General features: G+C 33.2%; 1 protein-coding gene across 1 annotated transcript in view; it reads right to left on the bottom strand.

Moving 5' to 3' along the window:
- Positions 1–2,098: 2,098 nt before the first annotated feature.
- Positions 2,099–26,852, bottom strand: part of LOC129233155 (CREB-binding protein-like) — an 80,831-nt gene continuing 56,077 nt past the window's right edge. The window contains exons 22-23 of the mRNA XM_054867224.1: positions 23,079–23,405; positions 2,099–4,148 (exon numbers count right to left, since the gene is read on the bottom strand). Coding sequence (XP_054723199.1) covers positions 2,523–4,148; positions 23,079–23,405 — 1,953 coding nt within the window. The 3' untranslated portion in view covers positions 2,099–2,522. The remainder of the gene's footprint in view (positions 4,149–23,078; positions 23,406–26,852) is intronic.

Below are 26,852 nucleotides of genomic sequence, written 5' to 3'. Positions count from 1 at the left end.
TCAATGACAAAAAGAAAAATTTATTTTGAAAATAGTCAAGACAACGTTGTCCCAAAACCCTTCAAACATGGGGACATAATCAAAACCCATGTAACATAAATATGAAACTTGAAAATCCTTTCATGTACCTTCCTACCCTTCAAAAAAAAAAAAAAAAAAAAATCATTTATTCCTAAAAATTCTAATGTCATTTTGCATCAATTTGTAAATAAATCTACAAACAAATTTTTTGAAGTTACAAGGAACCTCTCACAATATAGTCCAGTAAAGATGTTGTGCCACAAAACTCATCAGAACCAAATTTTGCGAGAATGGAGCAAAAACTAGCTATTTGTATCTTAAACTTCTATTCATTTTTGGCACTCGAGGGAGAGAATTCTTTGCAACCTTCAAAATATGCATGCGGAATTTATAATTTTGTGCCAAACATCAACTTTATCAATGTGTACAGCGCATATGGGGATAAAAGTAATACTTTTCAACATAGCTGCGACTGCTTTTTTTAATAATCTGCATAAGTCATAATTGTAAAGAATGACTTTTTCACTAAAAAGGACTGTGGAAATTAGATAGTTATGTTTGAAGGTTCTGGGTTTTAAAATAGGAATAATAATAGCAAAACATAGTCATTGATAATATGTATTCAACACTCTTGCACACACATCATGAGAACACAATTTTGCAATTCATAGGAGTTTTTTAAATAAGAAAATAGTAGTTCAATAAATATTTGTCATTTTTAAAAATCATATTTTAAATTCATAAGTGAATTAAAGAACATTGACACATATTTAGGAATTTTGTATTTTAAAAACACATGTAACCCATGGCCTAAGTCATCCAAGTCCATTTTAGGATGTTTAAAGGTTTTAAATTTATGATGTTCACACTATCTTTTTAAAATTAATCCATTTTTCATTTAATCATTTTCAGGCCCAAAATCAGTTTGGACATTAATTTTAATGTCAATAGCCCTACTTAGGCTCAGACCACATAAGCAAGAGGTTAAACATAAGTTTTATTGAGCAGTGAACATAAATTCAACATAAATTTTTGTTTAAATTTATTTCATTGAGCAAAACGAACCCTCCCCCCTCATTTTTTTTCCTTTTCTTTTTGTTTACTAAAAAAGCGTGCACACAAGTTTTATGGGAGGAAATGATAATTTATATATACAGCTACAAAGTGAATGAAGTTTTAAAATGAGTATTAGATTACTATATAAAAGGAGTAATTAAAATATAATTAAATTTAACAATACAATTCATGAATATAAATAAAATAAGATTCTAATGAACATCAATCTGCTTTCAACGAAATTATCTTTCATAAAATTAAATAATATATTAACTTATTTTATAAATATATACATCCAATTAACTTACAAAACTCAGAAGACTGGATATCTAAAGAACATTAAACTAACACAAACATGAACTATACACACTTTGAGAGGTATATCTGACTATTATTCTTTGCATAAAAGTTTTATACACAAATGGTTAAAATTATTATAAATATGGCAAAAATGCAGGATTACATTCGAAAATGTAACAGCTCTTTAATTTATTCCTTTAAAGTTGATTTTCCACATTTTGTAATTGAACATCAAGTGTAACAGAACAACCCAATACTTTATTGCTTTTTGTCATGTACGCTTAGGTAGACATTGTAAGCAGCATGAACAATGAATGACAAATTTCATAAACATCTTAAATATTTAATAATTGAAAATTTTCAACAATTCAAGTGTTTTACAAAGCTGCTTTTAGTTTAGTAACTTTTCAATGTACAATAAGACAAGGCTCTGCAAATGCATTAATAATAACAGATGGCTTTTCCCCCATTTGCTATTCCTGAAGACTAATTTCCAGCGTATTCACATTTTTTAAAATAATAATATGCTCCGAAACTCACTTTATGGAATGTCACATGAAAAGAACAAAGATAATGTGTACAACACATGAAAGAGGAAGAAATGAAGCCATAAAAATGGCTTAGTGTCCTGTATTTTCTTTATTTTCATATCACATAAGAGTAAAAGTATTCCTTCATTCAAGAATGAAACATGTTCTCAAAGTATTACTTTATGAATGAATGTAAGAGGTATGTTCTCAATAATAAATGATATGATGTGCGTGTTATAACTTACTTTAGCACAAATGACTGTACAAAATAAACAAAAAAAAATTTCAATACTTAATAAATGAAATTCTTTCGGAGAGATCATGACGAACATTCATTCAAAGAGTATCCAGTAGAAACAGGCCAGCTACTGAATGTCCACTCATATAACAAGACTTGCAGTCATTCTGAACTGCATAAAGAAACATTTTTGACTGTACAAAATTTAATATACAATGTCTCAAGTTAAAAAGAGGAAAAACAATTAAACTCCTCTACATGTTTTTGCACATGTTCTGAAATACCAGGAGTTTGAATACAAAAGTATTAATAAGATCTTGAGATATTATTATTCCCTTTGTTCAAAGCAGAAAACTATGAAAAAGATTATCTATTGGTTATAAATTTTCAACATATTTATCAAGCTGCTCTTCCCTTGTCAAATGAGCCAGGTCTATATTGTCCCTGGATGACAATCCTAGTTCTTGGCTTACTGGGCTTTGCAACTGACTTGCTATGCTAGGATGTGAAGACACTGGGTTTGTGAGATGAGTAAGCATCATATCATTATTACTAGTCATTTGATCAGGGCCCGCTAGTCCAGAAGCCCCCACTGAAAGGCTTGGATGTGGTGACTGAGTCTGTGCAGGATAATGAGGTGAAGGCGCCGGTTGTTGCCTAGGTGAAGGTATAGGCTGGTTTTGTGGGGCATTATTTTGAGTTCTTGGAGATGCTATTGGTTGAGGGGAACGAACTGCTTGTGCTAAATGCGTAGCAGTAGGAGGAGGGGATCTAACTTGCTGCATTAACTGCTGCTGTGAAGGTGATGGAACTGGTCCCTGAGGATGTCCAAGGATTCCTTGTTGAGGACTAACAGGTGGATGAGTAGGAGATGCCATTTGTTTAATTTGTGGTTGCATTAAGATTTGTTGCTGTTGTTGTTGGAACTGAAATTGAGTATTATCACCTTGAAACACTTGCTGATGGCTAAAACTCATGGGTATTGACATACGTGGACGTTGAGCATACATAGGTGGTTGAGGATGTGGAAATTGATTTGGCTGCTGCTGCCTTTGTTGCTGCATGGCTAGCAAATGTTGCTGTTGCTGCTGTTGTTTATACCATACACTTTGTGGAGGAGGTCCAACCATATTAGTATCATTTAGAAGCATTTGTTGTTGCTGCTGCTGCTGTGCTTGTTGTTGTTGTTGTTGCTGTTGAGTCCTTTGCTTAATAAAAGCAGCCATTAGTTGTGGATTCGATTTTAAAATAGCGAGTACTTGTTGTTGCTGAGATTGAGATGAGGGAGCTTTTAAGGTATTAAGTAATTGCTGTAGTGCTGGCGGTCTACCATGCTGATTAGGCATTGCCTGAGGGGGTCCCATTGAAGAATTCCCAATGGCATTTTGCATATTACCAGGTCCTATTAATTGTGAAGGTGGCCTCAGCCCCATAGGTTGTGATGGCTGGGGCTGAGGATTTTGATGGTGCTGCGGAGATTGTCCATAGTTTGTCCCTTCCCAACAAGCTACATTTCCCATACCAATCATACGATTCGGGACATTGGACATTATTTGAGACATGGGTTTTTGTATCTGTGCTTGCATTTGCTGTTGAGTTGCCATTATTGTTGGATTTGCTGTTGGTGGGCTTACCACTGGATTACCTTTTCCATAGTTAACAGATGTAGCAGCAACCATATGAGGTGCTGTTTGCCTAGCAGCAGCAGCTTGTACTTGTTGAACTGCCTGCAATGCACCAACTGGAGGTCCAGTGGAAGGTTTCATGCCTATACCAGGCTGAGGAGGATGAGGTGAAGTATGAGGCTGTGCACCAGGGGATGGCTGACTGGAAGAATTAGAATTTCCTGGACTTGTTTGGGGGACAGCAGCGGACATTCCTCTATTTTGCATTGTAGCTATACGACGTTTCAATATTTGTGCTTGCTGCAACCTTTGCTGTAATTGCTGTTGCCGCAACTTATGTTTGATATTCAAGCAGAATGGCACAGGACACTTAGCTTCCTAGAAAAGAAAAAATAAAACAATGTAATAGAATGTTTTGGCACTTTTTTCTGAGCTACTAGAATGCACTATAACACTTATTCGAACATTCTAGTCATTGAAAGGAAAGATAATTCTCATAACCATTTCTTAAAATCCTTTCTGATACTAGAGATCATTATGCACTAAACAGAATTAATTTCATGCTGTTAAAATGTGATTATGTTTTGAATTTAAATTTGAAACTTTTTGACATGAATCCATTACGATAACTTTCCAATTTTAAGACATTTTGTTTTCAGATAAGTTGTTACAAAATTCTGTAAGGGGAGCCCATCTCCCAAAGAGCGATAGTGCACCCTCCTCTAAAGCCTCTCCTTAAGAATGATTGCCATAAAATAGAAATAATAAGCCCTAAAATATTCCATGATGCATGTTGCGCATTTCATGTGTTCCACGTTTGTCTTTTGAGGGCAATTTTAATTACAAGCAGAGCATTAAGTTTATATTTCAATGATAATCTTTTTTCCTTGAGGGCAGGGGGGGGGTGTTCTAGATTAATATATTTACATCTTGAAAAAATAACTCTGTACTGTTTCATTTAGTGTTAAGAAAATAAACACCAAAAAGAGATTCCAAATGAGTGCTGCTCGATTACACTCTATGCACTCATATGCCTGTTTTACGTCTTTGCATATGCATTTTTTTTCCAGTAGCGGCTGAACTAATAAATGAACTTGTGAATGGAAACAATTTTATGACATGATTTTTCTTCTACTACTTCAAAATGGTTTGTGTGTGTAACCCCGATTTTTAAAAATTTTCATTTTTACTTTTTTTATATACAGGTTAATTTTTGCTACTGTTAGTTTTGATAATAGTTCATTTCTTGGGAAGAAGCATTTTAGCAATACCTTTTATTTTCTTGTAACTTATTTCATTTAGTTTGTAAAAATGAGCTCAAATTTTTAAATTTATTTCACTGGGGGATTCAGAAGTTCCCGTATTTTCCAATTGAGCCATTTATTGTAATTTCTCAGGATCGGGGAGAGGTGTTGAAAATTGCCGTTCTAGCCTCTAAAGTGTTATCAATGCGTATGTGTTTTATAAGCAATTTCAATTCATAAGAGGGATAAAATCGCAAGAATATCAGGAATTGATTTTTTTTTTTTTTTTTTTGAGAGAGAGAGATTTCTTTGAAAAGTATCTCGTAAAAGTATCTATTTCAATTCAGGCAGTCTTGTGCTCAATCGGGGAAACATGAGTGTCATCATTTGGTTTTTCTTCCATTTTCTACTATTGAAAGTTAACAATTATTTTAGTATTGTATATCATTATCATTTTTTGTTGACAACTACGAATGAAAGATACAAAGAAATTTTTCATTATTTTTTATTAGTATTTCCCTTTTTTAAAAGAAACTTAATTGAAACTTGTATTTACAACAATTCAAAATAAATATCCTATATTTTATGTATACTTTTTGCATCTTAACATGTGGACGACAAAAAATTGGTCAGGTACTTAAAATGAGTTCATCTACAATTCCAGCAGTGTACTTCAATACCAGAAAGAAAACAGAAAAGAAGATCTGCAAGGAGTCAAGCCGGACAGGCTAGCTGGAGAAATAAGCCGAGGCTCTGCACAAGGAAGAAAAGTAAGTAACATTGTTTCACTATTTAAAGTATTCTTTTTAAACCTTATGCCACTGTTTCTTCTGCTTCTGAATTTCTGAATACACATTATTCACTAGCAGTACCCACATGGGGATGCCCATGCTGAGAATTTAAAAGAAGTCTGTTGAATAAAAAAAATCCACACTCCTCTTCTCCCTTCTGATGTGAAATGATCATTTTTCTTTAACTAAAAGGTGTATACATCTTTTCAGAAAACCCATTAAAGTCTCTGGAATTTAAAATTATTCGCCAAAACACATAAAAAGGTAGCTGCCTGCGGCAACCAGCTGGATCGCCTTTCTATGCAAGCAGCCCCCAAAGGACTGGGGGGGGCGGGGAGTTACTCAGTGCCCATTTTGTCGGAAAATAACAAAAAGCGTGTCCACTTTTATGTGAATGCATTATTTTTTCAAAGGCGAAGGGTAGGGGGGCATTGATCACCCTTTGAACTTCCTTAAATTACGGGCCTATCTATCTCTTACTGACAATCTACCTATATCGACCTCTGTATTTATCTATCTATACGATCTATGCATATCTACCTCTGATGGTAATTAACAATATTTTTCTATGTATATAAAACAAAGATCACACAAAAACTGCATGCTTTATTTGATTGAAATAACTCAAAAACAGCTCTCTGTTCCCCGTTGTGAGCAGAAGATATAACACGTTGCTTTTATTGAATCAAATGCACACAAATATGCAACAGCAAAACGCAGGAGGGCGGGGGGGAGGGGGGATTCCTAAATGGAAAAACAGAGAAGCAAAACCAAGCGCTGCAGTTAGATTACATAGCCATGACGTAATGACCATCGTAAATTGAAGATTGCTAAAACTTCGGCTATGCTTGGAAGTCGTGTCGTGCTCAACATAAAAAAAAATATATATAATAATAATAATAAATTAAAAAAACTATTGCGTATTTTTGAAAACTTTTTTTCTGAAGAGGGTGTAATATTTTTACTGTTACGTAGTTAAATTTAAGAAAAGAGGCCTTCATACTTTTTGCAGGATGTGTTTAGAAAAAATTAAACCTTGTTTTTTTTTCAAAAATTCCTAAAAAACACAAAAATTGCAAGATCTGCAAAAACTTTTTTTTCACCGCACTTAAAATTAAATTTCCTACATTTTAGTACAAAAAACTAGATTTCTGGCGCAATTGGTTTGGGGTCTGTGGGGTAAAAAGTACTAAAAACTGCTAAAAATCACACTAAGTATTGAATAACCTTTTTTCTTATTAAAATATCAATGTAAATTACAGCCTACAGTCTTCCTCAATAAATGTACTATTCAACACAAAACAAATTTTTTAATTCGAACCAGTAGATCCTGAGATTAGCACCTTCAAACAAACTCTTGTTTCTGCTTCATATTAGTATCGATTTAAAAAAAATCTTGCATGCAAAATGGATGCTTTTCATATCACGTAAATGTGAAGCACAAAAAGAGTATATTAGTGTAGTTGAGATAGGGTGTACATAAGATCCCCCCTCCTCCTTTCTAAAGTTCAACACCTAGTGCCTCACACACTACAAAAATTTTCTGGGACTACACCAGTTTTACATTTTTATTGTTTCACTTTTTACTTTAAAAAAAAAAAAAAAACTGATATCGGATGCTTAAAATTGTTAACTTTTAGCCATTACTTGCTAAAAACACAGTAGTATGGAGCACATTCGGAAGAGATTGATAAATTTAAAGGCAGTGCTGATTTTATTTTGGAGCTGTTATCCGCATTCTTTTAGGGACTACAGTTGACTCGTGCAACAATGTGATTCGACTTACTCAAAATCGCTATGACGCAAGTTTTTTTTACAAATAACAAATTTTAGAGCCAACACTAATTTTTCATGCATTACAAGAAAACTTTCAAAGGGAATCAGGGGGTGTATGTATTGGCTACTAAGCATTGGTTTGGGACGTTCATCTCGTTAGTTTCATTGGCAGCAGAAGTTTCCACACTCTACTAGTCAAAAAATCAGTTTGTTAGTTATAAATAACCAGCCCGCATTTTCTTACACTTTTTTATAGATTCTAAACATGAAAGTTGATGAAATATAGCAGCAAGAAGTGGTGGATCCACACAATCCTTTGAGGGGGGGCGAATGACTAATGCATTGTATGGGGGCTAATGTAAATAAAAATTAAGAACAGAAGCACGATGGGTTTTTTGTTTTTGAATAATGTATATGATTCATCGAGTTCAATGAAAGGTAAAAGTGTTTCAAGTACCAATAAAAAATTGAAAAATAAAAAGTTCTATTAGTACTCTGGATCGATCCCTGTGGCAGAAACGCCAGGACAAGGCGACACCGAAACCCTATCGCGTGGACAGTTCTGTCGGCACTAAAAAAATAAGTTGTCCGCAGAGGAAAAAAAAGCTGCCCACAACTGTCGGACTTTTGCATACACGTGATTGTTCTTGTTCAACTGCCAGCCTGCCTGCCGCACTTATAAACCAAAACAATCTTTTTCAAATTGTTTACTGAAAAAGCAAATCTGAAATCAAAATAAAGCATATTTCAGTGTACAAAAAAAAAGTCGGCACTTTTCTGTGATGCAAGCGATAAATAACTAATATCGTTAGCAGGTGGTGTTATTATAAAGTTCTCTAAAAATGCAGTGTAATAACTTTTTCTTCCCGCTAATGACTTTAAAAAAAAAGCATTGATCAGCGCATTGAAATAATTGAAATAACGTGATCGCTTCGAATAGGGTTACCAGCTTTAAAATTATCCCCATTTAGTGTCTGAAGCCATGTTCTGGGCTAGTGGAGTAGCTAGAATCAGTAGACCGGCAGATGGCGCTACCGTAGAAAAGGATCGAGTTTTCCCTGTCCACTTGATTTCGCCTGTTCTGAGCTAGTCGAAGTAGCTCCGCGCAACTTGTTTTTACGTCTTTTTTCGTCTACTGCTCTGGGTCAGTCGAAAGTACCAGCTACTGTGAGTGGCTCCCTTAAAGCCAGTGGATATTTTGCACAGATTTTGGAAAAAGCAATGGTTTTGAGCGGATATGATCCTCTTAAATTCTTCTAAAGACCCTTTTTAATTTCTAGATGATATGCTCATTAGTTATTGAACGTAGAATTTAGTTACAGTGGAGCACCATTTATACATTTCTCTTTTATACGTTTTTATGAATTACAAGTTTTTAAAATTGGTCCCTGCAGAGTCTAATACACAATAACATTTACCTATTGTATGTTTTTTTCATTTATATGCTCTTTTCATACAGTCCCTTCAAAAACGTATAAACGGTGTGCTTCACGTATGTCAGGTTTTACAAAATACTAGTATCTTTATATTAAATATATTGCTTCACAAATGTTTTTTGTGTCATTTTTGAAGTTTTGTCAAGTTAACACAACTCTTTTTTAAAAGTTTCTTATGCAATTTTGAAAACCATAAGTTAGTCGTTAGTGTATTCATGATTCTCTTAAAATGCTATTTCAGGAACTATAATTTGTATCAGTAAGTGCAGCTATTTTTCTATTTTAATGGTCTCCGATTGCATTTGAGTGACAGAATAGGTCGCATGTGACACTGAGAGGCTGCTGTCTATATATGATGGCACAAGTTCTCAAAATATTTTGCTCCCCTTCCCCCTTTTGTCGCAAAAGTGTTGTACTTCACCATACCCCCTCCCTTCACCTTGTCACATTTCATGTCTTCAGGGCCCTATCCAACCGATAAAACCAAAAAAAGTGATAGGTACGTGGGACCCTAAAGTGTGATAGGATATGAGATACATTACATAAACACATTATTTTTCAAAAAAATTTCAACCAAAATGTGTGATGTTGTGTTTCTAGTTATTTCCTCAGAGCGTTACATCATATGTGGAGGACCCCTAATCGGCCTACATCAACCTCGGGAAGAAGGAAATCACCGTTTCAACTAAGTACAAGGTTCATACTCTTCCAGACAAAATGAATTTCAGGAGTTTTCAGGAGTCAAAAGCAAAATTTTCAGGAGTAATAATACAAGCGGTTTTTACACGAAAATTAGTTTTAGTAACATTTAATTTACTTTGCCGTCAAATTTTTAATCGATTAGTAATTTCTTTTTCACACACTATTCAATCAAAAAAAAAATTGAAAATTGGATTCAAAATATTTGAAAATAACAGGAATACACAAAATATTAGATATATCGGCATATTATCAGTACTAAATATACTACAAAATAGCAATAGCACTACTAATTAGCAATATAGAAAATATGCTTAATAGCTGTTGCTGTTAACACAAAAACTAACACATGCTCTTGGTTTGTTCTCTAGTGGTAGTTACAATTAGTAACCGTAATGGGTATGTTTGAACAGAGTAACAGGTCCGCCGGTTTGAACACACCCCATGTCTTTGCGAAAAGCACTAGGTGATCTGTATAATAGGAGAATTTTGATTGGTTTCCAGCGATTCAATATGGCTGCCTAAACAGAGATGACATGGAATTAAAATTAGCGATTGTTGTTGAAAATTATTTTCAGAAGGAGAATCAGGAGGTTAAAACCAAAAATTAGGAGTTTTAAGGGTCCTTAGAAGAAAAAAATTAAATCTCAGGATTTTCAGGAGGCGTACGAACCCTGTAAGTATGTAATTTCTGGGGTAAATGAAAATCAATTGAAAAAATAGAAACAGGATTTCTCATTTGCCAACGCAAAGCTAGATGGATAACCACAATTTTCATCCCCTCCCATTCTTTCTCATACAATAGTGATATAAATAATAATGCTTTTCTTTTCTAATGAGTATATTAACGCTAAAGCTACATTACGATCTTAACTAAAAATCTATGTTAATTTTATATTTTAAACTGCATAACAAAAGGCCACAACTTTCATTAAATAGTTAACATTTAAGTCCAAAATGTTTTTACTCAATTCTTTAACTAAGTAATTAAATGAAACTTGATTATAAAATTTTTAATGGTACTTATACATTGTACCAAAGTTTGGAATTTTTTTAAGGATATTTTTCTAAGGACTATTGCATTCAAGTAAATAACTTAAAATTCTACTAACTAAGCATTGATTCTCTACTTATAAAACTAGAAATGCTGAGTTGTATGAAGTATTCAAAACAATAATAAGAATAAAATAAAAAATAATATTGAGATTGAAAATTAATTAAATTTCATATTATGTTAAAGTAAGAAATACTAATTAATGTGTGTTTTACATCTCTTAACGTCAGAAAACATGCATATATTTTTTTCTTTTCTCTCATTAGTTAAATGAATCCATTTTAAACATTTCTTCTGTCGTGCGCCCCTCAAGGAGGACAGTTGCCCTAAGTTATTCTATATTTTTGCTTAATTTGAAGTGAAACTTTTTCGCCATGGGGTTTTTTAAATTTAAATGCAGTTTTGAAATTGTCTAAATTTGATCGTGTGTTAGTGTAAGTAAGTGTCTAAATGTGAACGAAAGTTAATATTTTCCAGAATTTGCCATTTTCGCATATTCCCTAACGTAAAAATTATCACACTTTTCAAGTTTTCTGATGTGCTCAAGATGGAAAATATTTTGAGCCTCCCTCCCCATATTTGCTTACTTAGGTGAAAATATATGTTATTCATGTGTTTGATTTCAACTTCATTAATTTTTGAATATTTTAGTTAGTTAATTTGAAAATTTTAAACCTTTGAAACAATATGAACCTACTTGAAATACACCACCAGCTTAGTTATTCCATGGAATAATTGAGCTAGTGGTGTATTTTAAGTACTTCTGCCTTAGCCCTGGCTTAGTGTGGTAACTTACTACAAAATATGAACCTAGTTTTAAGTAGCTTTTTGAGTGATTGTTTGGACATGTTTGATGACATTTTTATGGTTAACTAATGTATTATTGAAGGGATGAAGTTTAAAAACTCTCTTTTGGCAATATTTCAAAATTGAAGTTTAAAACAAGCAATCAGCATTTGTACAGAAGAAAATACAAAGAGTCAAAAAATTTAAGGAATTACCGTAAAATTAGATAGGAATGTAACTTGACTGCAAGAAATTTAAGACTCAAATTTTACTCATATTAATTCAGAATAAAAACATCTATTAGCAGAGACTGTAATCACGAAAGAAACGAATCATTCTTAACTTAATTGCAAAACAGTAAAACACGTTGCACTAAAATAAAAGGAATGAAAACAGTACTATTTTTTTAAACCTAATTAAACTTATAGCAAAGAGTTCGGGGACTGTCCACCATTAGCTTTTTGCCGATCAAAAGCATTTTTACTATATCAATAAAGTAAATTTGTGGACAGTAGATTTTCAAAGGAACAATAATATCAGTGCTGGTCAGAACAATCTATCAAAGGTAGCATTAACAAACCAGAACAGAAGGGAAGGTGGGGGAAGGATATGGGCTACTTGTGAACCGGCTGTAATTCTTTCTTAAAATAAGCAAGTGATAAGAAAATAGGTGGTAATATGGGCAATTAAACTTGGTACAGTTTCCAATTTTAATTAATTTTAGTAAAAACATTAGCTGAACTGAAATATTTTTCATTCAGAGGGTTTTGAAGAAAAAATTCAGTTGATTTGAAATAATTTTACTACTTGACTTATGAATTTCACTGCGCATCTTCCATAACCAATTAACTATTACACTTCCATAAACAATTTTGTTAATATAATTTTAACATGGTGTTATTTTTTTAGAGCGTGCGCTTTCACACCTCTTGTGCCCCCCTCCCTCCACGTGCTATGGGGGTGCTATAAAGGCCACTAGGTTTTACTGTATTTAAAATCATTGCCAAATTTGTAATGAGGCAGGAAACAACCATCTGAGGAAAAAAATAAAAATTTATTTCTTGTTTAAAATAATGCTGACTTAGCTTCAAAATTGCATTACGTGGCTACTAATTCCATTTTAGTTTATTCATCGTTTACTAATAATCTTGTTGAAGGATACATGATTATCTGCATGACACCCCAAATGTCTGAATTTCAATTTACCTACATACAGGCCCATCATTTGGGCAATCAATTGGGGGGGGGGGAGGGGGCAACTGACCCCTATGGATTTTTACAACATAATGCAATTATGCATTTTTGCTTGTATTTTGATGCTTTTTTCCTTTCAAATGAACTGAATTCATACCCTCTGCCCCCCCCCCTGGCCAAAAAACTTTGAAAATATGGACGAGCCTTCATAATTCATCTTACTGCAGTTCGTTAACAACGAAATACCATTGTTTTTTTATGATAAATTTTGCTTTAGACTTGACCTTGATTGCTAATCTTTTAAGAAATAGAATTTTTACTTTTCTTGTTTTGAGGTGAAATTATTTCCAAAACTACAATTTTAATTTTGTGTTCCATATGTTGAAGTTTCGTTCTAATGAACATAAACTAGTCAAATGTCAACCATATCCATCAATAATTTGCTCTTTATCGGTCATGAATTCTATCAACTCTTTTGTTCAGTCTAAATGTTAACATAAACAGTTAACATGGAAACCTTTTTGTGCCAGGGTGGGGGGAGTTCAAATTCTCGTGTTTTAAAAGTTTTCAAAATGCCTTTCCCAAAAAAAAAAAAAAAAAAAAAATCCCGGCTTAACCCAGGTCATTTTCATTCATCCAATTTCTTCTTTCACAGCATATCATGTCATTTTAGTCAATGATGTAGAACAGGTTTTTTTTTTATAGGTAATTTAGGACCCAAGTGAGGTTGGCATACACATTACTCACTTTCACAACATTAATTTTATTTTATCTGATATACCCTAATGCCCCTCTCCCCCACCGTCGCCTTGATCTTCTTTTGCACACCCCCCTCATAGGTTGAGAACCGCTGATGTAGAAGATAAATAAAAAAATATTGCATGAAATTCATATTCAAACTGATTGCAGTTTTGAAGATAATATAAAGATGTTCAGGAACATAATTTGATTTTGTAGGATTTTTTTATTGGGTTTTGTTTTCTTTATTTCTTCAACGTTTGTTTTTGTTCTTATCGTTGAAAATATCATAGTTACTTATCTAAGATAATAATGTGATTTGTCGTATTATTCAATTGTGATTGTTCATTATAACGTTTTTATTATAGCATTGTTTATTTGGCGAAACACTTTAAATATCAGGGGAAAAAACTCACTTCACTAGCTGAAGTAGGTGCTAAAGTAGTTGAAGGATTACTTAGTTTTAAAGCTACTGTTAATATTTTTATGTGTTTTGGCAAACAGTTTTAAATTCCAAAGAGTCTTTAAATAGGTCTTTTGAAACGGTGTGTACCAGGCTTGGAGTTGATTACGAGGGAATGTAATTGATTACGATTACAATCCTCGGGCAAAACGTAATTACGATTACTGCAACTATCAGATTATGTAGAAAATGTAATCGATTATGGTTATAATATGCCGATTATGATTTTGATTATGATTACAGACTTATATTATCATGTATATATATCACTCATTTGCATCAACAACGTGAAAAGTATGATTTTTGGTTTGATATTAAAGAGATAATTGCAACTAGCGTGTAGTATCAACTTAAAGATTATTTATTTTGTATTATAGCGCTGTTGCAGGAAAAGAGCAATATATGAAAGTTAAAAAAAAAACATCTAGAAAATTCAAATTGCGTACATTACACAATGCTACAATGACTGTACAGGTATAGACACTCTTATTCAAATATATACATAGTGCATATTGTTTTTGACTAAGCTGTTCATTATTATTTTGCCATATGTAGTTCTGCCTTAGCCCACAGGCTCAAGGGCAATAACTTACTGCTAAACTGCTCAACATTTTAGAGCTTATAATTTCTGAAAATTGTATGGTATATTTCAGTATTGCATTCTTAATTATTTAGTATATTATCAGTTAGTTTAAATGCATTTAAGTGTAATTAAGACTTGAAAGATGTTTTTTTTTTCTCATTCTTTGAAAAGTGAAAAAATTTCCAGCAATGCTAAACAATCGTTGAACTGGAGCAGATGACGCAGAAATTTAAAAAATACTTGGGTAGTATTATTTTTAGCAAAAGGACACGTATGAGTGTTAGACCCCTACAACTTTACAGGATCAATTTTATGACCATTTGATAAGCTTTTGCATATGCTTTGATTTCATTCTTTAATCAATCACTTACTAAAGAAATTGCACTTTTACAAGTGCTAATAGGTTTAACTTAACACTCAAAACAAGTAACTAAAATTAAAAATTTTAAAAACCCCCCAACTGAGTCGCAACTGTAGAATCAAGAGGGAAAATTGAAAATCCTTTTCAAAGCCTTATATTATTAAGAATCAATGTCTGGTATTTTATTTGTTATTAAATAGAAACTGGTAACAGTTAAAAATTTAAATCATTGCATTTTATTTTCTTGTCGGCCAACAATGAATTGGGTTATCGATCGCGAAAATAAAAGCTTAGCCATTATTAAAATCTGCTTTAAAAAAAACATTATAATTCGACTTCTATGAAACATGGAAGTTCCAAACACATTCTATCAGATGCGGGGGAAAATTCTCTTTACTTAGTTAAAAAAATTTTAAATTTTATACCAATGTTTACACTGCAAAAATCCGCAAAAAACATTTCAGGGGTTTTTAATTAATATCTTCGTTAATTAATGTCATCCGAAGACGCAACCTAGCTAAGAACACTCTCGATCAACTCTCCTTTCGAACAAAATTTTTTTTTTCAAAATCGGTCCATCCCTTTAGGCGCTAAAGTGCCACAAACAGAAACACAGATAGGCCAAACTTAAAACCCCCTTCTTTTGTATGTCGGGGTTGCGTAAATGAGTATTTTATAACAATATTTATACATCAGTTTTAATGCAGCAGTGAAGTGCAATTTTTCTCACTTTAAAAATATGGCGTAAAAAGACAAATTTCAAAATTTGAATTAATTCCTTGATACAATTAAACAAATTTTATAAAATCTATCAATGCAAACTTTTTACTTTCATACATACTCATTGATTAGAGAGAATATCAGTTGTAAACATATAAACATACATTTAAGATAAAAGTATGCTAGAAATTATTTTGAAAACATACAAAAACAATCTTATTCACCGGGGTTTAAATTAGATGCCATGTAGCAAAAAATAAATGCAATATGTGTAAAGGCAAGAGTGTTTAAAGCATCACTGAAACACACATGCAAATTCGGTTTTCTTTTGACAAAATCTTTTTTCAGTCATTCATTATTTTCTGATGAAAGTATATAAAAAAAATAAGCTTTTTGTTGCACAAAATTTAGTTGTACTTCTGATGTCATTGTACTTTTTCTGTAAAATACAATTTTGAGGCGGCAATGTGCTTCGCTTGATTGCCTAACATTGACAGATGAAAGGGAAACTGATGAATGACCAATTGTAAAGATTTGGGAAGACGTTTAAAAGCCCTGAAACATTCCTGTCAAAGGTGCCCACAGGGTACTAATTGTACTAAACACTTAAGATAGGGCTTGATTTATGACCCTTGTTTGCAAACAGGGACGAGTGGGGACGAGCACTGAATAGTCGTTTAAAGAAAGAAGTCTTTTTCTATGTCACTATTGAACTATGTTATCTTTCCATGCATTAGTAAAAGGGCGGCTTAAATTTTTTCACTTTTAAAAAGTCAAGATTAAAATTATGGATTATTTTACTTACAAGGAGACGGCACGACAGTGGGGTCGGAGATTTGCGTCAATTTTTCTTGCGGTGAAAGAGGACCGCTAGTACCTTACGTGGTTAAAGTAATACGACGCGATACTCAGAAAATTATGAGAAAAATCGATTTAAAGCCGCAATGCAGTCTCTTCGCCGCCTTATGAGTTTAAAACGTCAGTCTCTTGACCAGCCGCCGCTAGCCTAGTTGGTTAGGCGCAATCTTGTGCTCCAGAGATAGTATGATCGAATCCCTGAACCTTTTTCTTTTCTCTTTTTTTTTTGCTATCACAACAATTAGTGGTAACGCGTTTCACCCTATTACTTTCTGAAATTTATTTTTGCCAAGGATTGCAAACTTTTTAATTCACTGAAAAACATTCTTGCTCATTATTCTGTACAATTTGATTTGCTAAGTAATTGTTTTTGACCTGTGGTCTCCTTATGGTAATAAAGGACATCTGCTCATAGGCCCTTTTTTTTTTCTTTTGTTATCACACAGCAATTATTAAAATAGTTTCTCTTCCCTATATAATTTAAGAATTTATTTACATCATTTTTTAAAAAATTTTCTTTTTCTTCCAGCAAAACAATTCATATTTTTCATCCTACCACTACTTCATTACCACTAATTGTTGTGGTAGCAAAAAAAAAAGAGGAGAAAAGAAAAAGGTTCAGACGGGATTTGATTGTGCTTTCTCTGGATAGCACAAGATCGCGCCTTAACAGACTAGGCTAGCGGCAGCTCGTCAAGAGATTGACATTTTAAACTCGAAAGGTGCGTCGGAGACTCCATGGCGACTTTAAATCGATTTTTCTCATAATTTTCTGAGTATTGTGTTGCATTATTTTAACCACGTATGGTACTAGGGGTCCTCTTTCACCACAAAAAAAATTGACGCAAATCTCCGACTCCACGGTCGTGCCGTCTCCTTGTTAGATTACAGTTATGACTATGCATGAAAATCCTGATTATGATTTCAACTATGGGAGTATTCCACCGACAGATTACGATTATGTAATCGGCGATTACTTCAAGCCTAGTGTGTACGCATTTTAGCAGAAGAAAAAATTTCATCTCGCATCAGAAAGGGGGGGGGGGCATGCATTTCCTTTGCTCAACGGACTTCCTTTAACTTCTTAGCATGGGCATGGCTGCTTGGGTACTGCAAGTAGTTTATCAAATTATTCCAATAAAACTAGTGAAAAAAAAAATACATTTGTCAATTGAACATGTTGATGTGAGTCTCATCGAACATGTTTTCTTATGAATAAAACGGTTAGGTAAGTCTTGATTCTTTTTGGTAGGAATATATATATGTGGTTTGCAGCTGATTAATTCTTGAGTATATGTTCTGATGAAAATATATTTTCTTTGAAAGGGGGGGGGGGTATATTTATTTATTGAAACTATATCATATATTTTCATTTTGTTCTAATTGCACAAAGTATTTTAGTTAAATTTCGTGGAATTACCCTTCACCGAGTCTCATTTGAAATGCTTTTTCTCATGAATAAAATAACTAATAGCCGTGATTCTTTTTGGTAGGAACACATGTGCGATTTTCAGCTGATCAATTCTTAACTGGAGTGTATATTTTAATTAAAATATCTTTTTGTGTGTGTGTGTGTGCAGGGAGAGGGAAGGATTTTTATTTGCAACTATATTTTCATTTTGTTCAAATTGTAATAAGTATTTTAATTAAATGATTTATCCTTGAGGATTTTCACTGGATTCTGATCTTTCACTGCATGACCAACAAAAATTCACTCAAAAAATTATTTTTTTCAAAAAATCGATTTACTAATATTTTCAGACGATAAATCTAAACTTAGTGATATTTTTTATTTCTTTGAGTTTTTAATTGGCAATTTCTTTTGGATTGGAGCCTAAAATTGCTTTTTATACGACTTTTAGAATTTTTTTACGATAAAAAATTACACATAAGTTTCTTGGTGTCAATCTTTTCTTACAGTGTATAAGTTAATTCTATTGCTACTTTCTCTAAAATATATATACATATTTTAAAATAAAGCTTTAAACCTTGATGCTGAAACTTTGGGATAACATTTACTGCTTTAGATAAGTCCTTTTTTTTTTGGTAAACTTTAGATTATTTCCTTTCGGCTTTTTTAATGTATTTTACTATGTAATTTTGTATTTTAGTGTTTGAGGCACTTTCTTTAACTTTATAATTGCTTTCTTGGCGAGTCTTTACATTATTGTGCTAAGCCTACCATGTGACTTGTGTTTAGTCTTTGTGCTTTGTTAGGTCTAGCAAGTCATTTTATTTTGTGCACTTCACTACTGTTCTTAATGTAATGAAGTTTATTAGGAATTAGTGACCTCTCACTTATACGCGACCAAAGGGGATAACGAAATTTTCACAGACAAATGAGATTCGCGCATAAGTGAAAACCTCAAAAATAAGCTTAAATGCAATAAGTTAACAACAGTTATAGTAATACTAATAGTACACTACTAATACTGTTGGCCGAGAGACCACTTTGTGTGGAATGATCGGTCTGGGAGAAATGAAAAAGGAAATCTTATTGTTTCGTTACTTAAAAGCATCAGTTCTAAAATGTTCCTAATATTCTTAAAAAGTTCACCCTACACAATGCCCCAACGATGGTACTGTCCAAAAAACTATTTTGAAAAGTTCATACCACTGGCAGTCCATACTCTACAACTTGGCACACAAAATGCGAAGGCAACATCCATCTATCAGATGTTCAAACGAGTTGAAAACATCCACTCCTAGACGGCAGACCAAACCATCTCGATGGTCATTCCATGTCAGGCACACCTATGCCACAGAAGAGGCAGCACAGGAAATTATTTACCCAGCTTCAGGAAAAGCAGGAACCATTCAGTAGCAGAGGTTACCTCACCGTTAACTGAATTCAGTCCAGCCCGACCGGATCCGTAATCGGGTATATGCCAGACGAACCTTCCAGCTCTGTTCTGCCTAATTCTTAAAACATCAACTCTTCAAATTTAAACTCCTTATTAAACTTCCTTTGAAACTGTAAGGGTGCTGTTTTAGAACTTCCTGCACTTTTAGCAGGAAAACGAATCTTGTTATCACGTATCTCGAGAGAAACTTCCACGTCCTCTGCGTGGATAAATCAATCTACTGAGCATACATGCTCACATCGAAACATACCGTCTGCAGAACGGAACCAAATGATAAGAGATCGATTGACTTGCTACTTAAGCAGTCTCCATTATTTCCTACACAAAGACGTGACATCGTCAAAATTTGCATATGTTACATCTCACAGCAACTCAACTCGGTTAACCCTTTAACTGTTACTATTTGTAATTTACTTTCTGCAGTGCAATCAGCAAAAAGATCCTTAACTCTTGATCTCTGACGTCACGTCCGCCATGATGGGCAAACAAGTGATGATTCTGTTGGGTGTTTTGACACCAAGGGGATTTTCGCTCGCTCACTGGTTATTTATGAAATTTAAAACAGGATTTTTTTTTCTAGTATAGTTTGAATTAACAAGTAAGTTTAAACATTTTAAAAACTTTCTAGCTTTTTATAAAATTGATCTAAGAAATTTGAAATTAAAGCCTTATGCTAACAAATACTAATGAATAAATACGCAAATAATTTCCGTTTATGCATTGTAATTAAAATTTTTATCACACATAAGTGAAAGTTGCATTTTAGATTTTGCATATAAATGAACAAGAGTTAACATTGTTTTCCTATATCTCTGGCCGGGTTCGTGAGAAAATCTAGTATAAGTAAAAAACGCATATAACAGAGGTCGTGTATAAGTGAGAGATCACTGTATTAAAAAATTTTTATTCTTGAAGTGTAGAGTATTTATTTTTTAGTACTAAATCTTTCCTACAAGTGGATATTTTAATTTAGCTATGGGTGTCCTTTCTTTAATGAAAGATATTAAAAGTGGGAATGGGAGTTTGTTGGGTCTGTTGCAGTATGTGTCAAAGTGTAAACAACACTGATCTAGCTACTGGAAAAAGGTTATATTTGCACAAAATGTGCCGATAATGCAGACCTAAAAGCCAAGCTGCTAGTTTTGGAAGCCCAACTAGCAATAGAAGGGCCTACTACAAGATTAGGGTGTTAGTAGTAAGTTAGAAAGATCAGCTGTAGATGGTGTTAATATTCCAGAGGTAAAAGGGCAAGTTTCAAGTAAGGAACCAGGATTCTATGGCACATGAGGTGGGCAATACAGTTGTAAGAGAGTAAAATGTAAGGTTGCTAGGTGTTATTTACCAGCGACTCAGGTGAAAGATTTAAATAAGGTTGCTGAAAAGAAGGGAGCATCCAATCAGTAGGACATTGTTACTTTGTGGGTGAGAACCAACAATGTACCTCACAGTAATAATGAGGAGTTTTTGTAGGAGTGGAAGTCTCTGTTGGATAAAACCTACCAGCCTTTCAACCAATGCCCAAGTGGTTAGATTGCTTCCCAAGTGTGGAGTGCATAGGAGTCGGTTAAATCAATGGGCTACTAGGTATATGAACATGTTACTTAAGGCAACATGCAAAAAGCGCAGTATCAGGTTCGTTGATGTATGGAGTCTTTGAAAGCATGATTGGATTTTTAGGGATGGCCTGCATCTGAGCTGTATAGGGATCAAAGTGGTTTGTAGTTTACTTTTAAGGGCTTCAGAGCCAAAAATCTAAATTTGAATGGGGGGCATGGTTCAAGAATCAGATATCAAAAGGATGATAATTATTTGAGTATTGCTAAAAATGGAAATTTCAGGGCGTTGAATAAAATTAATTAGGGCATGCTAGAAGATTTCTATACTATGCTTGCAGTATTAGTAACAAGACTGAAGAATGGAAAAGTATAGTTACAGATGAGAAATTTGATGTTATTGAATTACAGAGACATAGGTTACTGAATATAATGCATATTTATTATGTATTGCTGGGTATAATTTGTGTAGACAAGATAAAGTAAAAATGTGGTGGGGTCTTCAATATGATCCTCTAACACACAATCCCTGAACAGAAAACTAGATACAAGAAACAGTCACCACGTACTTATAATTCCTTTTCTCTGCCATTACTGGGGTAAAAATTATTCCAATAAATGCTCGGAAAATAGAAATCCCCATTATGTTGATGGATCCCTTGAGTTGATGAGCAATAAGGGCAAAAAATTGCACTTGGGAAACGTACATAGGCCACATAATAGGGACGAGGTGGACATGTTTCATATTGTTAGTGGTACGTCCAATAAGGGACACATCATCATAATGGGGAATTTCAAATTTCCAGGCATTAACCAGGGTTTCCGCTACGGTCACATTTTTTTGCAAAATGTGAAAACACCATCTAAATTATGAAAATTAAGCAAGGCATTTTCGCTTTTATGCTCAAAAAAAGGAAAGATTATGCACAATGCAAGTGAGAAAGCAAGCATGGAGATAGTGAACTTGATCTTTTTACAAAATCTTACACGACATGCTTAAACTACCATTTAGTTCATCAATACTTGATCTCAATAAGCACTGTTTTCCCCCAATAATTGCATTATTGGCATGTTAAACTGGTACAATTCCAAATTTTGATTTCAAATTTAAAAGAAATATGAGGGGACACCTTGCAACGCCCCCTCGTTTCGTGTATCACAGATGCATATTCATAAACATACAAAACATAATCATTGCAACAATTCTCTCTATTTTTTCCTAGTGCACAAAAATATTCCTCTCTCCCAGTCACCATAACATTCGTTTCTTTGTATCATTGAAGCAGACACAAATTCTGAGATTATAACTGTTTAGAACCAAACAAAAGGCCTCCTTCTCCTTTGTCTAATTTCCACCAAATTTCTAGGCATTCTACCCTTGTGTGCAGTGACATAACCAGAAAACCAGAAAAGTTTTACAGGGGCATATTGAAAAAAAAAAAAAAAAAAAAAAAAACAGATATTGATAAGGCCATATTCTGTAATATTAGGGCCAGTAATTTTTCGAAGATTAAGCTCCAAAAACACAATTCTAAGCGATTTTTGGTGTAGCTGAATATTTCAGTGCTCGTGCTAGTTTCAAGTGCCCCCCTTTTCACTTCATACTTCATAACCATTTCACTTTACCCTACTTTCCCTACCTATAAACTCAAAAAAGTTCAAAGATCATCTGGCTTTTATCTTTGCAAATACAAAAATAATGACAACTAGTGAAATACTGAATGTTAAACTAAACAGAAAATTTTTCTTTGGGAACACAAAAAATTCATTTCCTGTAGATTCACCCAAAAACATATATGTATCATATTGAACAGTTTTTCTTTGAAAAATGATGATTGTCCTGCATTTTTTTTATTGTGTTCATATGTGCCCCCACCCCCTTATTGGGGCACATGTGAACATCTGAAGATTTTTTTTTATATCTCAAAAAATTCCATGACACAAAGAAAAGACTACTCAATTTTGGGGACATTTTTGTGCTGAGAAATTGAAATTTTTTTTGCAAAATAAAGAAATAAAAAAAATTGTTCACATGTGCCCCCATTCCCCTGACCTGTATTTTTTTGGAATTAATATTTAAGGTGTCAATTTGCATCTTTTATGACTGTGTTAATATATTAATAATGACTGTGATAAAAAGTTTTTATTACAAATTCCTAATTGAATTTAAAATGCAGTTCAAACCTACCTGACAATGCTTTGCATGATAACAACACAAGGCAATAAGTTGTTTGCAAATGGGGCAACCACCATTTGTTTTACGTTTACAGCTCTTTGCATGCTGAACTACTCGTTTCATTTTCTGACAGCTTGGTAACCTGCAATTAGCATCTCTGCACTGACAAGCATGTACCAGTGATTGAATGCAGCGTTGAATAGATAGTCTCCTTGATTCTTGAGGATTGGTTTGTTTTGGATCAGATGTACCAGAGTCATCATCTAAGCCGAAGCCTAGTTTCTCCATTTTATGGTTATGACCTTCTTTATCAAAACAATTAACACACAAGTCAAAATCCTAGATGAAAATATAAAGAAATTAATAAATACGAGCATGGAAATAATACACATTACTCTGCATTGAATACATATTTTATTTAGTTGCTTGAAAGCCCAAATTGGAGCAAGTCCATGTTTTATTATGAGAATTGCTATGCAACTAACAAAGAGTGAATTATTACAAAAGTGAATTTTATCCAAGGAAAAGTCAACCCTTTGTCCCGAAAGTGACGGTTCATATATTTCATTAATAAGTAATAATTTTAAAGGGTAATGACAAAATGTTTTGCTTAAGAAATCACACGTAAGTATGTAATTTGTTAAACAGACAAGATTTGTTCATTAATACTTTAAAGTATTATTTTTCATGAAATATATGTGGCATCACATACAGAACAAAATGACTGTTTTCCGTGGAATGGCCCTAAAGTTATTTGTTGCTAAAAGCAGCTGGCTATGCTTAATACATGGTGATGCAGTTAATTGATGACATTATGGCAGTATTATCATTGTATGATGAATTTTTTATTTTAACCCTTACTCTGAATAACACATATAAAGGGCGATTCAAAAAAGATAAAAGCAAAGGCTTTGAGAGAATTTTGAACCTACTTCCCTGCTATGCACTTCATTGAGCCATTAGCAGAAATGCATTTAACCCTGGTATATTTTAAAAGCAATATGTGTAAGGATGAAAACACATTAAAACCCCTCCCTTTACGAAATACTGGTCACTGGCCTGTATGCAAAACATTTATCGTGTGCAATGTTGATTTTCCACTATTGTTTGAGGCCAGATAATGACTTTGTCAGCCTTTTCATTTTTTAGCAAAATACTGGTTTCTAAAAAGAAATGAACAACCCATATTTAACCTCATTATCCTTCCCAAATTCCGACAGTAAGAGAGAAAGCCATTTTCTGAACATGCAAGAATGGTGAATAGGCAATAAATGGAAAAAATGGAGTAAACAGCAGTTGAACATAGTCGATGTGCTGTTAGAACAACAATGTGGGAGCATGGTATAAAATCTTTGATCAGACACACACTTACTGAACTTTTAATAAATACATTATAATAAGAAAATCATACCACCTAATCTGGATTATATTGGAGCTAGGTAAAAATTTAGTTTATACAATAAATGTTCATACTGCACTCTTCTTTTCAATGTCAAATTACTTGATTTAAGGAAAAAGAAATGTTGGTGGTTTTACAGAGTAAAGTAATTAAAAAAGTCGAATCTCGATAACTCAAAGATATTTCTTTATCTTAAAGTTTTCATTAGGTCCGAAACTCTTGAGACTGTTGTGGAAACTTTCCATAACTCTTAACGTTTTAGCTGGTCCCTTGAGACTTCAAGTTATCGAGAGTTGACTGAATTCTTTCTTCAAACTGTAATCCGCATGCAGTATTAAGGTACATAAAAAAGATATCTCCTTCACAAGTATGATAACACATCTTCTATGCCAGACAAAATACAGAGTACTACCCCGCTAATAATGTTACTAAATTATTATTGATTAATATATTTCTGTAAGTATATTTATATTCTAAAATATTACAAATGAAAACCATTGAACTGATTACAGTTGAACAACAATTAAATGGAATACTTGAATGGTTATTAAAATAACATTTTTAGAACAGCTAATCCAAATCACTAACTAGAAAACTTCTAGAAACTTTTTTCTAAGAGGTTAAACTATGGAATTATTTTAGTAGATATATTTAAAAAAATTGCAACCATTTTCAGATTAACTAGAAAATTGGTATTTCAAACAAAAGTTGTCAGTAAAACTGAACACAGTGGAACCTCAATAACTCGACACCCTGAGGGAACATGAAAACACGTCAACTTAAGCGGATTTAACTTACTGAGGTTCCATAATTTAAATTCCTAAAGAGTTTTGTATCACTAACTTACTAATGCTTAACATTTACATTATGATAATTTATTCCAGTAAACTAATTTTCTTTTATTTTTTTGAAAAATACATAAATTACCAATATCATTTAGACACCTCGTCAGAAATAGATAAATAAGTTTTGAAAAGAGATAAAAGCTTCTTGTAAGTCAAGTCTATCAAAGATAAAAAGTACTGCTCAAATTTGTTTGGAAAACATATCATGGTGCCTTCTTTCTCTAGAGGTGTACATTTATCCTACCCTTTATGAATTGCACTAACAGCACAGAGTGTGGTGGTTGACTGCCCTATGTAAAAGATGAAATTCTTTAAAAGAGTTTTCTAAAAAAGGCTTGATTGACGAAGAAAACACAGAAAAATTCTGAGAAAAGGTTAATATGAAAGAGTTGGTTTGGTAGCCAATATTTCGACTTGAATAGAAATTGGATGCTGACTTATAGAGGTCACTGAAGATTTGTGTCAAGTTAGAGATTTTTGCCCATTGAAATTAGCACTGGGCCAAAAGTAACAAAAATACATGTCGAGTCACTGGGGTAGTCGAGTTGTATGCGTGTTAAGTTACTGAAGTTTCACTGTACAATATTTTCCCTGTATGCAAAGAGAGATTTGCATAAGTGATTTGTGACATTAGGTAGTCACCATTGATTCTCGTTAAAAAAACATTCTGTTAGTTTATTTTCTGAAACTTGTTATGGAAAAAGTTGCAATTAAAAACTAAAGCATGAAATTTGCAATGTTTACAAATTAATTTAGCAGAGTTTTGTGTGTATGATTCATAAGGGTACAGTTAATGGTCTAAACATCAAGAGATAATTTAGTGTAAAAGTATGCAAAACTAAGTTTATTATTTGCTTCACATTTATGGTCTGCTAATTCTTAAATCATGTTTGCTTTCCTTCAAATTAGATAAATGTACTATGCAACTCAAGTATCTGCAGTGTCTAAATTACAATTTTAGGATTTGAACTGTTGCTGCTACTTAAGGTAAGTTTTCTTGTATATCTTACTGTAAAAAAAGACAGGGTCTGTATGAAAACCATAAGTCCAAATGCTTTTATAAAAAATATATTTAATATATCGAAACACAAATGTTCAATCAGGACTTTCAGGAATTGATTTGTTGTGGGCAATAAGTTTTCCATACTTGAGAGTTGTAGCTCCTTAAAGCTGAGTCACACGAGGAAACCCCTGTTGGGGCAAGTTTGGGACTGGAATGAGGGAGGAATATAGTTATGACAAAATTCAATTCCAAATAGCTTGAGACATTTTTGTGGCTACAAATCCTGAGTAATGATGGTGATGCACACATTTTATCAATTTCTACCTGGTCTGTAAATCCTTTAAACAATTAATCGCCATTTTGAAACTAATACATTTATTACTCACTGCATAAAGTTAGAGGGGTGGCTTCAACCTTTTCACTACCGAGGACCACTTCGTAAGGTTCCGAATCATATGCAGGAAACATGATACAAATTATATATTCACTACAATTACATTTGTTGAAATGAGATAAATGCAAAACTTTTCTTAAATTTA

The sequence above is a fragment of the Uloborus diversus genome, unplaced genomic scaffold (genome assembly GCF_026930045.1).
Source record: "Uloborus diversus isolate 005 unplaced genomic scaffold, Udiv.v.3.1 scaffold_216, whole genome shotgun sequence".
NCBI classification, from domain to species: domain Eukaryota; kingdom Metazoa; phylum Arthropoda; class Arachnida; order Araneae; family Uloboridae; genus Uloborus; species Uloborus diversus.
This window is presented reverse-complemented; position numbering and strand designations above follow the sequence as displayed.